The sequence below is a fragment of the Echinops telfairi genome, unplaced genomic scaffold, assembly GCF_000313985.2.
Source record: "Echinops telfairi isolate 266 unplaced genomic scaffold, ASM31398v2 ScPeMD7_5;HRSCAF=22, whole genome shotgun sequence".
NCBI lineage: Eukaryota > Metazoa > Chordata > Mammalia > Afrosoricida > Tenrecidae > Echinops > Echinops telfairi.
In genome coordinates, this window is record NW_022103901.1 from 15822223 (window position 1) to 15838942 (window position 16720).

Here is a 16720-nt window from a genome sequence, read left to right on the forward strand (position 1 = left end):
TGGCCAATCGGCGTGCAGCATGCAAATGAGGGGGCGCGTCATCCAGCGTCCAGCGCAGGCCCGGGCTGCCCTTCCCCCTGCGCCGGACTCCGGCCGGCCCGGAAATGCGGCTGCAGCCGGCGCCCAGCCCGTGGTCCCGCAGCGTCCCCGTCCTGAACCAAGGCCCGGGATCTGGGTGTGTGTGTTTGGGGGTGGAGGGTGGTCCATCTGAACGCATGCACCCTGAAAAGAATAGCGCCAACCCCCCGCGTTTCCCACACCAGCACCTAACTCAGAATCCCTGCATCACAGCTAGTGAGGCAGTTTCTATTGTCTGGGTTTACTGGAGAATGGTCCCCCAGGATTATCCAGCTGGTAAGAGACAGATGGGATCCCCACTTGAGTCTGTAGTGGCTTCATCCTTTTCAGAAACTCTCACCAAAACCTACTGCCAGCAAGGGCTCCAGTAGAAGCACATGTTTTGAGGATGATGAGGGCAACAAAGGTATGAATGTGCTTGACACAATGGATGGATGGATGGATTGTGATGAGTTGTACGAGCCCCCAGTAAAATGATTAAAAAACAAAAACCCACTGACAGGGAGCCCATTCATGTCCATGGGGCGGGCCATCCCACCTTTCTCCCATGGGGCAGCCAGTGGACTTGAACCATCAATCTTGGGGTGAACATCCAACCCTTAATTCCTATTGGGCTCAAAATCTTTTTGTTTTGGCATCCACTCCTCTGGCCCCTACCCCTGGGCTAGGTGTCGCCTCTGTATTCAGATGAACATGCTTCTTCATAGACTCTGGGGGCCCCACGTGAGAAGGATGGGAACGGGCCCCTGACTGGGACCAGGGTGGAGGAAGGCCAAGGGCCTCGGGGCGCTTGAGTACCTGGAAAGACAAGCTTTCTGGAGTGGAAGCTGGAGGCTGCTGAGACAGCAAGCAGCTGGGTGCTGTGAGTCCAGCCCCACTCAGGCTCACCCTCTGCCACCCAAGAGGCCCACGGGAGCAGGGCTAGGGGAGTCGGGTCTCTGCTGTGTGCATGGAACTCTGACTCGCTTCAAGGGACTGGAACATTATCTGTGGCTCTCAAGAAAAGGGGCTGGGGGCCAGGACATTTGGGTTGGCTCTGCCAAGGGACATTCCTGAGGGAAGCGGAGGCCCCAGCTGGCAGAGGGAGTGGTGTGGCTCTGGGTCTGGAATGTCGTGCAACCAGTGGGTCCAGCCCCAGGCTCTGCCCCCAGGCCTTCTGTGCCCCACTCTGCCATCTTCACCACCTTCCAAGAGCCCTTCCCCAAGCACAAAGACGCGACTAAAAAGTACCTATTTATTGTGGTTGTGCGCAGGGCCATCAGGCCAGTTCCTACTCCTAGTGACCCCCGGGCGCGACAGAATGGAACCTCGTCTGGTCCCGTGTCGCCCTCACAGTGGTGGCTATGTTTGAGCCCATTACTGCCGTCCCCGTGTCACTCCATCTGCTTGACCATCTTCCTCTCTGAGGCCGACTTATTGGGAACGAAAAGCAGGCGAGAAAGAGGGCCTTCAGGTGTGGGGGGCCCCAGCCCCTGCTCTGTGGTTGTCCAGGTAGCGCCTAAGGGCGGTGGGGTAGTCTGTTATGACACCACTGGCCCCCAGGCCGAAGGCCACTTCAAAATCGGACTCTTCATTAAGGCACCAGAAGACCACCTGAAAAGGAGGAAGTTGCCAAATCGCTTTACCGGGAACATTGCTGCTTCTCCTGCTCTGAGACTGGAGCTGAAGCTTCAGTGTCAGGAGTTTTAGAAACACAGTAGCTATTCAACAGTAAAAGTACAGGAACTTGTCATTAGATACATTGTATGGAAAACAAAGGTAATGCATATCCTCAAACTACCTTATTCCCGGATCTAGAATCTGTTTCACTGGAAATAGCAACATGGAGTGCTACCACCCATCTCCTCCCAACTCTGCCTTCAGGGACTTGTTGACCAAAGGTGGGAGTATTTGCACCAGGAAAATTGGTGCTCAACTCAGCCCTTCCCTTTTTGTGAAAAAAAAAAAAGAAAGAAAGAAAAACAACATCCTGGAGCCCTGACCTGTGAGCGCTGACCAGCATGCCTGCCCCTGCTTCCCAGTGGGCAATGAAGGAGGCAGAGATGGTACTGTTAACCCGAGAAAGGCCCCGGGCCACCTCTTTCTGAATGTGACAAATGAAGGTGACTGTCAATCTCAGAGTTGTTTTGGAAATCCTGGAGGTGAGGGGGCTGATCTGATCTGAGAGCTTTATCATCCCACCCTCTCTCCCCCACACCCAATCAACCAGCCAGGCCTGGCCCCTGTTCCCAGTGAGTCCACTCTCCCATCCACTCTACTGCTCTCACCTCAGCTCAGCACCAGCCTCTTCCCTGGGGGGCACTCGGCTTCCATAGTGACCCTTATAATCGCCTCTCCACAGGGTGGGTAACCCTCATCTCACCTGAACCAGTCTAAACTGGATCAGTTTTCTCCCCTGGTCTTGAACACCCTCAAGACACCCCCCCCCCACCCGCCCCACCCCTACACATGGTTGTGCCCTGGCTTCACACCCTCCACTTTTTTTTACAACAGTTTTATGGGCACTCCATCCACACAGCATACGATTCCATAATCCAATCCTTTCAAGAAGAGTTGTCGACTGAACATCTTCTTCCTTGTACTCATTGTTATTTATGTAGTTGTTTCTTTAAATCACGCCAAAAATATACACAACCAAACATTCTCCCGGTCAACAACATCTGCATGGCTAATTCAGTGCCACTGACTACTCTGTGTCGTATCACCGTTATCGATATCCTTTTCCAAGTTAGCCCACCTCAGTTCACATGAACTCGGTGCCCCCTACGCAACAACTCTTCCTCCTTCATCCATGGTCACCATCGGTCAAGTTTGGTTTCTTTCTTTTTAAGCAGTTTTCTTGATATAGTAGTCACACATCATACACTTCCATAGTTCCATCGCTTTGAAAAAGAGTTGTCTGTACATCACCACCCTCCGTTCTGGTGCTCCCTCTGCCTGCCACCACCCACCCCCGCCCTTCTCCAGGCCTTTGTTAGGCTGCTAAACCTTCTGCTCCAAGACTGCCCCTTCTTTCCTCTCACCTGAGCCCGTGTCTTCAGGAGGGGCTCCCCTGACCCCCACCCCACCCCTCGAGTGTTTCTTAAAGTGAGCAGTCCTGCCCCCTGGGGGCGGGGTGTCCTGGAAGGATCCGAGGGTCTGCACAAGCAGACCCCTACACTTCACCCTGGGTTAGGGCTTAGATGACATAAAGTGACAAAAGTTTTTCCTTACCAGGGGTGGGGCACTGAATCTCCCCACCCCCCCCTCTGAAAGGGGGGCAGTGGGTTCTTTTTTGGGGACTTATGGCTGTAGACCCTGGCACTGTGCCTTCTGTCCTCATGGCCCTCAGGAGGGCCTGGTTCCTTTCTTTCCTGACTCTTGACTGGCGGCACCTTGCTTCACCGCCCCCCCCCAATGCCATGCACAGGAAGTCCATCAGGCCTGGAGAGATTCGCTGAGTGAATGGTTCATGGAAGCGGATGCTCAGGAGAGGGGATGGCTGGGCCTGCTTGCCCTTCCCCCAGCCTTTCTCCAGCCCCCTTATCAAGATCAGTGTAGAAGGTCCATGTATGATTTACTTAAACATTCAGCCTTACAAAGCCCCAGGTAAATAGATCCAAGAGGCCGAACCCGTGAGCCAGTCCTACAGGTGAAGAAACGGAGGAGGCTCTGGGCAAAGAGACCCAGCTGTGAGTAGGAACCCCGCTACCTGGCCTTGCCTAGGGAGTGCTGGTCAAGCCCTACCTGTATCCCTCGGCCCTCCAAGTGTTGGATCAGACTTTTCCGCATGATCATCCTGGGGGAAGGAGGTGGGAAGAGCGATGAGGAGAGGGATCCCAGGAGAAGGGCAATGGAGAGTCACGGTGGGGCTACTCAACCCACCCACCCTGCCCAGCTCACTTTTTTAACACTACAGCCAACAGCCGGTTCAGCGTTGAGGAGGAAGACGGGAAGTAGGTCCTGTGGCGAGAAGGGGTTGGAAGTCAGTCTGGCGGAGTGAACGGTATGAACCTGCACCTTCCCAAAGAAGCGCCAAGTGACCCAGAAAGCACCCACTCCAACCCGCGGGGTGCCCCTCCCCTTCGAGCGGCAGGAACCAAGAGCTAATGGACCTTGCCCAGGGTCACGGAGCAAGTGGGTGGTGGGCCCAAGACCGGTCATGGAATTGAACTCCATTTGATTCCTGAGCTGGAAACCCCAGCCTAGAGGTCCTCCTGGCTGGATCCCGTGTTTTTAAGACCAAACCAAACCAAACTCATTGCCATTGAGTTGATGCCGACTCATGGGGACCCTTACAGGGCAGCGGAGAACTGCCTTAGGAGGTTTCTGAGATAGTCATCTGTTCATGGGAGTAGAATGACTTCTCTGGCTCCTTCAGGGCCGCTGGTAGCTTCTGACTGCTGATTTAGGAGTTTGCAGCCCCAACCCATAACCACTACTCCACCGGGGCACCTGCGCTTTTAAGACAGTCAAGGGCTGAATGAATTGTTCCACACAAGGAGGATTTTCGGTGCTAGACCCAGGACAAACCCAGGTCTTTCCAGCTGTGTGCCTTTGGGCACACCACAGAGTTTTCTGAGCCTCAAATTCCCCACGAGTCCTTGGGATGGGGGTGGGGGTTAGATGGGACATGACTCCTCTCCCTCCTAAGGTGGGCTTAAAACTCAATGAAGCTACAGACAGTGCAAATACTTTGCAGAGCCCGTAGGAAAAGGTAAGTACAATAAGGTTTGTGGTAGAACAGCGGTTCTCAACCTGTGGGTTGCAACCCCTTTTATCCTTTCACAGGGGTCGCCTAAGACCATCGGAAAACACGTAAATGTCTTACAACATACGATGGCATACTGTTTGGTGAGATTCATCACTACGCTTTAAATGTTGAACCGTGTTCAATTTGTAACAATGAAAATACATCCTGCAAATCAGATTCACACATGACGATTCAGCACAGCAGCAACATGACAGTGATGAAGTAGCCACGAAAATCATGTTATGGTTGGGGGGGCGGGCAGTGACCCCCACATGAGGAACTGCATGAAAGGGTCTCGACACGAGGAAGGTGGAGCACCGCTGTCCTAGGCCGACCTCTCTGAGTGGGGCCGGAAAGCGGCCGGAGGTCCTGTTCAAGGTGAAAAGCAGAAGCCAGGCCTGCCACCTCAAGAAGCATCCCCATCCCGGCTCCCGGGTTGAGCTACTTTGTTCATCTTGCCCACTGGCGGGCAGAGACTTGTCTTTCTCTGTGGAGTGTGACTGTCGTTACGTAACTGGGTCTCCACAGCCAGACTGTCAGCGCACCAGGGCCTCCCCACCCTCACGCCAAACTGAACTTGGCGTCGAGTTGGCCGACCGTCACCATCCCATTGGATGAATGGATGAATGAATGAACCCCACCCTCCAGTGCCATGTCGTTGATGGGTTTTCCCCAGGGTTTCGTTCATGTCTGTGAGGCACCCGGGCGTGATGGTGATTAGGAGTCTGGCTACTAACTCTGAACCAGGTTAATAGTTCAAAGCCACCGGCCGCTTTGTAGGAGAAAGAGGAGGTTTTCTACTCTCGTCGAGAGTTACCGTCTCGCCACATCAGACAAAGGCCTCGTTACTAAAATCTATACGAGTTACCGTCTCGCCACATCAGACAAAGGCCTCATTACTAAAATCTATACGAGTTACCGTCTCGCCACATCAGACAAAGGCCTCATTACTAAAATCTATACGAGTTACCGTCTCGCCACATCAGACAAAGGCCTTATTACTAAAATCTGTACGAGTTACCGTCTCGCACTGTGCTGGTGGCTGGCCCCATGCCGCCATCGTGCCAGCCCCTCGGGTCTCCACGAGACAAGCTGATTTGGAACGGCTTGGATCCAGCTTCATTCAGCATGACTACCAGTAATTTGATAACCACAGAACCCAGCCGGGTGCAATTTATATTGACGCGTCCTGCCTCGCGTGTGAAGCCCAGCAGTGGCAGGAGAAAGCTGCCACTGTGGAGAGGTTGTCTAGCCTCCCGTTCTAGAAAAATCAAGCCCGGGGTCATGTCGCAGGACCATCAGCCCATGCCAGATAGCTGCGTCCGCAGCAGGGTTGGGGGCCAGCTGAAGGCCGACGACCCCATCCTGGGCTTTCACCAGATGTTCCTACTAACCAACATCAGTGGTGCCTGGGTTTGTACCACCGACATGGCCAGGCTGGCTCTGCATCATTTCGGCTGACCTCATCCCAGCCGGGCACTCACGCTGTTTCCTCCTCCTTCCTTCTTCTCCTCCAGATGCTCCAAACATCACACACCAGCCCGGCCGAAGTGGGCGGGGCGTGGGGTGTTGCTGCCACTCAGGTGCTGTGGGTGATGTTTGGACACTAGATGGTTGCATCTGACAGGGGAAGTTTGTGTTGTTCCAGAGCATACGCCTTGCAAAGACTTAAGTCATGCAAAAGGTTTACCTGCTCTAGTAAGTAAGTCAGAGAAGTGACGGCGAAAGCAGCTGCCTCACCGCCCAGCCCTTGGCTTGTTCAGATGTTTCAATGCCTCATTATACAATAAAACCACAAAAAATGGTCTTAAAATAAAAAAGTTATGATCTTTCTTTCTCTCGCGCGGAAACCCACAGGGGCAGTTCTACCTTGTCCTGTAGGGTCACCGTGTATCAGAATTGAATGGCTGTCCATAGGGTTTGAGTTCTAAGTTTGTATCTGTGCATCCCAGACAAGAGCCACTATGTTTCAGAGACCTTGGGGTAAGGTTTGAGGGACTGCTGGGGAGCTAGTTCCTGCCTCCACGGCCCAGTCGAGGGGCCCCTGAGTGAGGGAGCGCTCCCAGAAGCCTCTGGTACCTGTTGATGATGGAGGGCAGGAAGATCAAAAGGAATCGCTCGGGGATGGAGATGAAGGGCAGGAGCCCCAGGTAATAGAGCAGCAGTATCCAGACTCCGCGGAACACAGTGAAGGAGAAGGGCATCTCGGGGTTCTGGAGCGAAAGGGGGAGGTGAGAAAGGGCACTCTCTTTCTGGGAAGGAAGAGGGGAAGTTTGGGCTGTAGGGGGAACAACTTTGGACACTTGGGGGTTGCCGAATATCTAAGGGTCAAAGCCCTATCTTGGCTCATTGTTTGAGGCCTACCTGCAGCCTCATCATTCTTTCCCATCCATCACACTCCCCCGCTCCCTCCAGCCCCCCTATAGCCCCCCACTCCACTGCCTCCCCTTGGAGACCTGGCTTAAGGCCACGTGCTTCCAGAACCTTCCCTGGTCCCTCTGGCCTGGGCCCCTCAGGCTGCTGAGAAGAAGCGCTGGTGGGAACTCAAGCCCGGGAGAGGGAGTGGGCTTACAGCCGCCGTGCACTTTTGCATGATTGAGTTCTTTTCCGAGGCCCACACGGTGATCTTGTTTCGGTCAAAGTGCCGGACCAGGTCTGCTATCTGGAAGGAAGAGCCGAGGTCCAGGGCAGCGGCCGTCAGGCCTCTCTCAGATCCTGGGCTGCTGGGTCCCTTCCCGCTGTCCCCCGCCACGCCCCTAGCCTCACCTTGTGAATGAGCTCCTTGTTCTCCTCCTTGACCTCCACGATCATGGGCATCCTTGGAAACCTCTGGAACACATCCTTCAAGGCCACCATGCGCCGGTCCGACCCGGTAGCAAAGTGGCCTGGGGGTGGGGGTGGGAAGAGGCATCAGGGCAGCATGGGTACAGAGGGAGGCCGTGGGGTGGGGGTGCATCCAGAGGAGAAGAGAGGGTGGGAGGTTGCCACTAGAGCTAGAACTCCCTCTGGCTCAAGGACGAGGACGCTTGGCCGGGCTTGGCCCTGGGCACAGCGCAGGGGCTCACCAGGGGAGAAGTAGACCTCCAATTTCTTCTTGTAGAGAGGCAGGTCCTGAAGGGAGACAGCATGGAGGATGTTGCTCGGAGGCAGGAAGGGAGCTGTGGGGACTCTCTGAGCAGGGGGTGGTCTTGGCCCGGGGAGTGGGCAGCACGGGAATCAAGCCCACCTCAAAGTCCAGACTGTCCACATCCTGATTCAGGCCAGACTGGCGTAACAGGTTCTTGTCGTGGGATACCACCACCACGCCGTCCCTGGTCAGCTGACAGTCAAGCTCCAGGAGGTCTGCTCTCTGGGCCTTGGAGCTATGGGGGCAAAGGTCAGCAGGGGGGCGGGGCCAGGTCACATGGACCGAGGGAAGCTGGGGAGGAGGTGGGGACAGTGGCTAAGGTGGGGTGTGCAGGCCCCACACTGCCCAGCTCCGGGGTGCTCAGTTTCCCATTGTGAAGCGCCACCCCCCCACCCCCCAAAGGACCTGTCGCGCCCAAGTGACATCCCCGCCGTGGCAAGCGTGGGTTGGGGTGGGCACACTCACTTCTCCATGGCTTCCATGGTACTCTCCAGCTTCTCTCCAGAGCCTGCACAGGGCGGCGGTGGCGTGGGTCTCCAGGCCTGGCCGGCCCCCACCCACATTCTCCCTAGATTCCTTGCCCCATTACCCCATCTACTTCCTGGTATCACTCTGCCTGCTCTCTCTCTCTCTCACCTTAAAACCTGGGCCCCCTTTCCAGAATCCTGCCTCTGGGATTCCCCCCACCCCCACCCCACCTGTGTTGCCGACTCTCTCCTTACCCCCCCAACCAGCTCACCTGCTCGGTGAGCCACCAGGCTGGACTCGAAGGCCCTAACCCAGGGCGTATGCAGCAGGCGCGGCCGACGCAGGAGGAAGAGGGAGAGCATGATGTAGCATCCCATAGTGGGCAAGGCGTAGTATAGCACAGGGCTCATGGCCACACTGCTGCTCGGAGCGCCGGCTTCCACGAGCTCTGTCCCCAGAGGACTGGGCTGCCTCACTGCCTGCCGGGCTGGTATAGGCTGGCTCTGTGACTGGTCGTCACCACGCCCCTAGGACCGGCTCAGCCTGCTTCTGGCTGGGGGCCAGGCTGTAGATTCAGGACAGCGAGGTGACCCAGTCTGATATCCTCAGGTCTAGCCTCCCCATCCCTGTCCTCACAGGGGCCACTCGCAGGGAGGAAGCGTCCGCCCCGGCGTGCTTTGATCTCTCCACAGGTTGGGTGCTTATGGCCAAGGGACAAAATGCACTTGCCACTGTCCCTTCCCAAGAATCCACGGGTGTGTAGGGACCCGTGTCACCCCGAAGCCACCCCCGGAGAGTCAGACACGAAACCAATGGAGGCGGTGAGCTGGGTGACTAAGGGGCAAAAGGATCCCTCCTCTTTCTGCCCCTGGGATTCCTTACAGGTGGCCAGCTGGGTGGGGCAGAGGTCTCAGGTCACCAAGGAATACCACAAGCAAACTCAATGCTGTGGGGTTGATTCTGACTCCTGGTGACCCTACAGGACAGGATGGAACAGCCCCCGTGGGTTTCTGAGACTGTCCCTCTTCGCGGGAGTGGAAAGCCCCATCTTTCTCCCTGGGAGCAGCTGCTGGTTTCAAACAGCTGACTTTGAGGACCACAGCCCAGCTCATAAGCGCAGGGCTCTCGTGCGGGCGGCTCACGGGGGCGGGTTAAGTCACCACTGGGAAGTGGCACAGAACACAGACAGAGCCAGGAGTCCTTGTACACACCTCTGTATTTATATATTAGACACAGGCACGGGGAGGTGGCGGGCACTGGGCTCGCCATGGGCCCCCCTCCCCCCTCCGGCCATCCACACACAGAAGCAGCAGGGTGGTCAACGTGGCAGCTTGGCAGGGGATGGGGCGAGGCCTGGGCCCTGCTCCTCAGGGATCTAGCCCTCGAGAGGTGGAGATGTTCCTTTTAGGAAGACGGGGTGTGGTTCTGACATGATGAGCAGGATCAGGCTAGGTTCGTCTCCCCCCACCCCCACCCTCTCGCTGCCCCTTAATAAGTGTCAAGGCCAGCAAGGGCCCTCCATTCCAGAATGACCAGAGACTGGGGGAGCTGGGGGAGCTGCAGGCAGAGCGAGGGTGGAGGGGTTTGCTTTGGGGTCTGCTGAGCCCCTCAGTCCCTGGGGAAGGAAGGCAGAAAGATGGAAGGGCCGAGGCCTGCCCACAGCAGGTCGCTCCAAGCACAGGGAGAGAGGGCAGCCAAGCCTTCCCCGCCCTCGTGGGACCACTGGGGGCTGGGCAGGGCACAGTGTCCATTTTCTAACAGTCCAGCAGCAGGGTGGTCAGGAGGCAGGCCTAGAGGAGACAGGCGGGAAAGGAGCTGTTAGCACCCACGGAAAGCGCTGCCAGAGACTGAGCCCCAGCTCCCCCACCCACTGCCTCTTCACAGGAGGGTAGGTGACTAGTTGCTCGTGGTATCCATTTCTGCTCTGTGACACGGGGCTGTCTTGGGCCCCAACCTCACGGTGCTACTGCAGGACCAAGCCCTGCCCCAGGGAAGCACCTACTTGCTCCTCTCAGGACCAACGCCAAGAAATGGAGGCCCCGCAAAGTGGCGTGACTTGCTCTGACACTGGGCTCTGGACCAGTCTGTCTCCGCTCTCCCAGGCCAGGCTGGTGAAGGCCTGGAAGGAGCGAGCACTGCCTGGGTGGGGGCGGCCCCCAGAGGGCTGGGAACTGCTTACCCAAGTACTGAGCCCCGAGGGAGGGAGGGAGGCCGACTGCCTGGGGCAGGCGGGCTGCTGCTGGGCTCCTCCCCAAGCAGTCACCGCTCGCCTGGGGAGCTAGAGCCTGGCTCTGTCCCTTAGCTGTGCAGGGGACCCTCAGTGACCTCAGGGGCCCTGTAAGAGTGACTGAGTTGGCAGATGCATGGGGTGAACAGGGGTGGGTGGGTCTGGCAGCTCTGGACCCTTGTCTGACCGCTACACCGGTGGTGCCAGTGGTCATAGGTGCGAGGTAAGCGTGGCACTGTCTGGAGGCCTGATGGGCACTGTGGTATCAGCGAGCCTGTGCCTGGGCAGAGGGCCACACTCACCAGGCCCCAGGGAGCAGGGCACCATCCAGGCTAGGGGACCTCTGCGGCCCCAGGCTGGAAGCGTGCGGTCTCTTGGAAAATGAGCTCCTTCAGCCGCTCCTTGGGGAGGTCATCCAGCTCCATGTCGAAGGTGAAGGGCTCCTCAGCCACGGGCTGTGGGGGGAAAGAGCCAGGGCTCAGACTGGCCCTGGGGGCTGCTCGCTGCCCGTGTGCCCACCAGGCTGCTGCTGGCAACGGACCCACCTCATCCGTGGGGTCATAGTACTGCTCCAGGTAGGGGTGGGCCAACGCTTCCTCCACTGTGATCCGTTTGTTGGGGTTAAAGGTCAACATCCGATCCAGCAGTTCAAGGGCTAGCAAAGGGCAGGAGTCAGGGGTCAAAGGCAAGGCTTCGGGCATTCTCAGAAGTATCACTCTGCCTTCCGGTGCCCAGACCAAAAATTGACTCACGGACATCAGTCCATTCTGACTCATAGCAACCCGACAGGGCAGAGCAGACCTACCTCTGGGCATTTCTGGGAATAGAGAGCCCAGTCTTCTCCTTTGGAATGGCTGGTGGTTTTGAACTGCTGATCTTGCAGCTAGTCGCCCAGCGCTTAACCACTGGGCCACAGGGGCTCCTTTTCAATGCTGGCAGGCAGCAGTCGAGCCCGCCGGCCCCCATACTCCCTGGACCTCTCACCTTTGGGGTCTGCCTTGGGAAAAAGCTTGGCCCAGGCAACCTTGGTCTTGGCTGGCAAAGACTGCAGGTAATTCCGGGCCTTCATGTTGATGATACAATTCAGGTCCTCCTGGGACGGGGAGCCCAGAATACCTGTAAGCAAGGTGGGTACCCTGGTGAGGGATCGCCTCCCCTCCTGGGAGGAGGCCTGGCCAGGCCCTCAGAAGCCCCCTTTCCCCAGGTGGCGACAAGCCCACCCAGGAAACCCTGGGCTCGAATTCTAGCCTGAGTCCTTCCTGAGGGTGGAGCTTAGCCTTGCTTTTCCTGCCTGTCTAGTAGGGACCCCATTTCTACTTCCAGGAACTACGGCCAGACTTTACAGAGCCTCACCATGAACCGACCCTCCTGACTGACCAGCCCTGAGATGTTTCCCCCTCCCCTGCGCTGGCCAGGGTCCTCACTCAGAATGTGGTTCAGCTGGTCCAGGTAGTGCTTGCCCGGGAAGATAGGCCGGTTGGAGAGCATCTCAGCCAGGATGCAGCCCACAGACCAGATGTCGATGGATTTGGTGTAGCCCTGGGGGAAGAGGCAGCCTCAGATTCGGCCCTGTGGGCAGGGTCCTCCCCCACCCCACTCCCACCACATCCACCACCCTGACCCAAGGAGGCAGAGGGCAGGGGCTTATGAGCGCTCACACTCAGGTGAACTGGAAGTGGTGTGTATGTGTGTGGTGAGGGTCTTCCCAGGACCTGGTCCCCTCCCTGAAAGGCCAGGCAGCTCCTACCTTGGAGTTGAGCATGATCTCTGGTGCTCGGTACCAGCGGGTGGCCACATACTCTGTCAAGAAGCCCGTGTGGTCGTGCTCAGGGTCGGCGATGCGGGCCAGGCCAAAATCACAAATCTGGAAATAAGGGCCAGGCCTCCATGTCCCCAAGCTGTCCCATTTCTCTGTCGTGGCCTGTCCTGTCCCCTGGCTTGGGAAGCTCTCTTCAAAAGGCTTCTAAGGCCCAGACCAGTGGTTCTCAACCTTCCTAATGCCGCCACCCTTTAATACAGTTCCTCATGTTATGGTGACCTCCCAGCCATAAAATTATTTTTTAGTGCTACTTCAGAACTATAATTTTGCTACTGTTATGAATCAGGCGACCCCTGTGAAAGGGTCGTTCAACACCCCCCAAAGGGGTCATGACCACACAGGTTAAGAACCGCTGGCCTAGACAGTCTGGGCAAATCAGGAAGTGGCTCTCCCCTTCCTATGCTGGGCACTGACCTGCCCCGGGGCAGAGCATGTCTCAACAGCTGGGTCACTGTCAGCCCCCAGCCACCCAGGGGGAGGACACAAACAACCACTCTCCCAGAGACAAACTACTGCCCCTAGGCCTCTGCTAAGCCCACTCTCTCCAGGAAGCTGTTCCTGATAGCCAGGGCCTCAAGGAGTTGCTAGAACCTTTACTATGCCCTTTGGCCTGGAGAACAGGAAGCTGGCGCCAAGATTGTCCCACTCCCTTCCCTTGCAGCCAGCTAGAAATGCCTCCCGGGATCAGGAGAAGCCTAGCTCCCAGCCCTAGGAGGGCTGCCTGAGGCAGGGGCAGAGGCTGGCTCCAGCCCAGAAGGCCTCCTGGAAGCAAGGGGTGGGGGGGCCTTAAGACTGAGGACCTTAAGGTCACAGGTGGTGTTGATGAGCAGGTTGGAGGGCTTCAGGTCGCGGTGGAGCACGTTGGCCGAGTGGATGTACTTGAGGCCCCGCAGGATCTGGTAGAGGAAGTAGCAGATGTGGTCATTGCTGAGGTGCTGGCTCTTAAGCAACTTATACAGGTCGGTCTCCATCAGGTCCTGCACGATGTAGCTGAGGGTGGAGCCGGCGGGTAGCAGGAGGCAAGGGGTTAAGGAGAATAGGTTCTGGTGACCAGGCTGCACACCCTCCCCAGCTGGGCCCTCTGGACTCCAGCCCAACACAACCCACCCTCTGTGGCAGGCTGGGGTCTCTTCACATCTCAGGGGCCACGAGAACGGCCCTGCTGTGGCGTGACTCAGTTTCCCTCCATTCTAAGAAGCAGAAGAATGTCACAGGGGACGAGCACGGACCTACTTGTGTTGGAAATCCCTACTCCACTCACACCAAGCTCACCGCCATCGGCCGATGCCGACTCAGAGTGACCCTCTAGGACAGGGTAGAGCTGCCCCTGTGACGGTCACTTTTTGCCGGAGTCGAAAGCCCCTCTTTCGCCCTCAGCGACGCTGGTGATTTCAAACCGCTGAACTTGTGGGTCACAGCTCAATGTATAACCATTATGCCACCTGGGCTCCTCCCTACCTACTGGCTTTGGGGTCCGTCTATATCTGTTTCCTCTGTGGTACAGGTGGGGGAGGGGCCGAGATACTTGCTCCTTGGCAGGTGCTCTCGGGGCTGGGGCAAGAGAGCCCTGGTAGAGCAGCCAGCCTAGGCTGTACCACACTCTGCTAAGTACTCATCCAACAGCAACTATCCGGATTAGAAGCGTCTGCACACGGCTGTTGAGAGGGTTAAATGAGATAGTGCAGGAACGCCATCTGGCCTGCGATAAATATTTGCTTATTTTTAAATGCCTGCCTTATGGGGATGGTTCTGTGCAAGAAAACTGAGGCGCTATTCCCAACAGCACACTCCTCCTCAAAAGAGGAGCTGCTGGCCCCAAATCAGGAGTTTGAGGAATACGTACACATTCATATGTTACGATAAAGCAAATATTAGCGATTTGATAAATACATGCATGCAATTGGGCTTGTCCCCGGAGGAGTGGGCACCGAATGTCTTTCAGAATCATCGGCCTTAGAAGCTTCTTCTGAGGCTATCTGGGCCAAACCTGCTGCTTTAGGGTTGGGGGTTGGGGTGGGGTGGGTAAGAGGCCTGTAAGGGGCAGTGGCTGGCTTCAGGTCCCGCAGCAAGTTGGGGATGAGCACAGGGATTTCCTGTGCAGTCTGGGCGGGGGGCTGTGGACTCTGCAGGACAAATCCTCGCGCCTGGGCGGAGCTTGGGGTGGGGGGATGGGTATCACAGGCTACTGAGAACCAGAGCCATCAAGCCAGGCAGGGAGTGGACAACAAACTAAGAAAGTGACACCAGGGGAGGACCACAAAGGCTACTCTGTCCCTCCCTGGGCAAGGTTCAAGCCCAGAAGGGACCGGGGTGGGTCCCGGAGCAGGAAGTTCCAGCGGAAAGACAGGCTGCTGTTTGCCGCAGTGGAGCAGGCAGCAAGAGAAGCACCGGGGGGCAGATTTTCTGAGCCTGTGTCTTCTAGCCTTTGAAATGGCGCTGATGAGCTCAGAGGCCAATTGGGGGTAGAAGGAGTGCCTCAGTTGGGGGGCAAAGCCCCTGATACACAGGAGGCCCTCACGAAAAGGCAGCTCTCTTCCAGAGGCGGGCTGCTGACACAAGGTCAGCGGTTCAAAACCACCAGCCAGACTGAGGAGGCTTTCTGCTCCAGTAGACATTTACAGCCTTGGCAACCCACAGGGGCAGTTCGACTGTGCCCTGCTTAGCAGCCTTCCTTCCAGTCCCAGGCCCTGGGGGAAAGAATCATCCATCTGTTAGCCAGAACCCATTGTGGGCAGAGGCCGGGTCATGGCACAGAACTGCAGATGTCAGAAGACAAAGCTCCCATAGACATCTCAGCCAGGCCCTCGGTGTGGCACAGAAAGAATGGGCTCAAAGCTGCAGCACCTGGCCACAGCGGTTCAGGAGTCAATGGCAGCCGGCCCCACTCCTCTCTGTGGCCCCTCGGGCTGGGGGGGACGGTTCTTTGACTGGGTTCTGTTTTGCAGGGTGGGTGGGAGGAGGAAGGAAAGAGAAAGAATGCCCCATGCCGCCCCCCAGGCCGTGGCTGGCCAGCCACCAGGCCAAGGTCAAGGATACACATCCCTCATGCCTTCCAGGGTGGGTGCCCGCAGAATGTCTCGGATGCCGATGACATTCTCGTGGCGGAAGCGCAGCAAGATCTGGATCTCACGCAGCGTGCGCTGGCAGTAGGTCTGGTGCTCGAAGGGGCTGATCTTCTTGATGGCCACCCGAGTCTTGCGCACTTGGTCGTAGGCAGAGCTGAAAGGGCCAGAGAGCTGTTGACATGGACGGTGTGTGGCCTTACCAGGGGGGAGTCCAGGGCTGGCGGCCCCACCCAGGGCTTGGCAGAGAGGGGAGGGAGCAGGAGAGGGCTCTGGTCAAGTCATAAACAATGATGGTTCCTTCCTGCCTGGGGCCTGGGATCTCCAGGGAGAAGGTTGGGGACCAGCCAGGAGGGCCTTTAGTGACGCCACAAACAGAGGAAGAGGCTGACCCCTCGCTGACTTCCCCTCTCCACACCGTTCCCCCACCCCCTCCCTCTGTCCTAGCAGCTCTGGACCTTTACCCAGCCCCCCACCCCCACCCCCCTTTCCCAGGATGTGCACTCTGAACCCAGGCAGGTCCAGGGGCCAGAGGAAAGGAGGGCTCGCCGAGGCAGAGGGAGGACGACTAGGAAGGGCTGCGACGACAGGAGGAGGGAGGGGTGGGTGTCAGCGTAGGTACCTGGCAGCAGAGCTGTTCCCAGAGGAACAAAGGCCCACAGCAGGCAGGAGGTGGGGAGAGTTCACAGACCACCCCACCAAAGGTTGCTGGGAGGCCCTCCTGGCCCGCATCCCTCTCTGGGCCCTTTGCCCCCCAGCCCAAAGCCCGGTCCCAGCCTGCCCAGCCCCGAGATCGGCTCTGCCCTCCCAAACAGCCTCGCTAGGAGGGCTCCGGGGCACCTTCTCCCCGAAGAAGATCCTTCACTCCCCCTCCGAGAGGGTACGGGCATTTCCACCCAAGAACACCTATTTGGCCCAGGACTCCACCCCTCCCACCCAGGGTCCCCACCGCTCCCCCAGATGCACGCAGACGCCCCTCCCAGCGGTACGGAAGGGTCCGTCCAAGGCCTCCAAGCCCCCTCCCCGGACAGCATGCAGCGCCCCCTCCCAGAGAAAGCGATCGAAGACCACCCCCCATTCCCCCGCCCCGCGACCCCCGCCCTCCCAGTGCCTCCTCCGCTGCTTCGGGACGCCAGGATCTCCGCGGCAGGAAGTACTCAGCACCCCTGCCCCTCACTTTCCCCGCGCTCGGAGCCCCCTCCCCTTA

The 16720-nt window shown here is 57.7% G+C and overlaps 2 protein-coding genes and 1 pseudogene across 2 annotated transcripts in view; 1 reads left to right on the forward strand and 2 right to left on the reverse strand.

Moving 5' to 3' along the window:
- Positions 1–1298: 1298 nt before the first annotated feature.
- Positions 1299–8970, reverse strand: GDPD3 (glycerophosphodiester phosphodiesterase domain containing 3). The gene is made up of 10 exons (XM_004706037.2): positions 8677–8970; positions 8403–8445; positions 8037–8172; positions 7876–7921; positions 7577–7695; positions 7383–7472; positions 6890–7023; positions 3961–4020; positions 3805–3856; positions 1299–1671 (listed from the first exon to the last, which is right to left on the reverse strand). The coding sequence occupies exons 1-10, from the start codon at positions 8813–8815 to the stop codon at positions 1528–1530; spliced, it is 963 nt and encodes a 320-aa protein (XP_004706094.1). The 5' UTR covers positions 8816–8970; the 3' UTR covers positions 1299–1527.
- LOC105978885 lies at positions 4066–6271 on the forward strand (annotated as a pseudogene).
- Positions 8971–9603: 633 nt separating the features above from the next.
- The window catches only part of MAPK3 (mitogen-activated protein kinase 3), a 92589-nt gene continuing 85472 nt past the window's right edge, over positions 9604–16720 (reverse strand). The window contains exons 4-11 of the mRNA XM_004705689.2: positions 15488–15783; positions 13252–13441; positions 12380–12496; positions 12057–12171; positions 11617–11748; positions 11178–11287; positions 10935–11087; positions 9604–10195 (exon numbers count right to left, since the gene is read on the reverse strand). Of these exons, the coding sequence (XP_004705746.2) occupies positions 10965–11087; positions 11178–11287; positions 11617–11748; positions 12057–12171; positions 12380–12496; positions 13252–13441; positions 15488–15783 (1083 nt within the window). The 3' untranslated portion in view covers positions 9604–10195; positions 10935–10964. The remainder of the gene's footprint in view (positions 10196–10934; positions 11088–11177; positions 11288–11616; positions 11749–12056; positions 12172–12379; positions 12497–13251; positions 13442–15487; positions 15784–16720) is intronic.

Bases quoted from the DNA above. Each gene is read 5' to 3' on its own strand.
- GDPD3 (XM_004706037.2), bottom strand. From the start codon at position 8,815: ATGAGCCCTGTGCTATACTACGCCTTGCCCACTATGGGATGCTACATC. The intron at 8,173-8,402 runs GTGAGTGTGCCC...TTGCCCCCATAG, and splicing joins ACCATGGAAGCCATGGAGAA to CTCCAAGGCCCAGAGAGCAG. The intron at 7,024-7,382 runs GTAAGCCCACTC...CTTTCGCTCCAG, and splicing joins TGCAAAAGTGCACGGCGGCT to AACCCCGAGATGCCCTTCTC.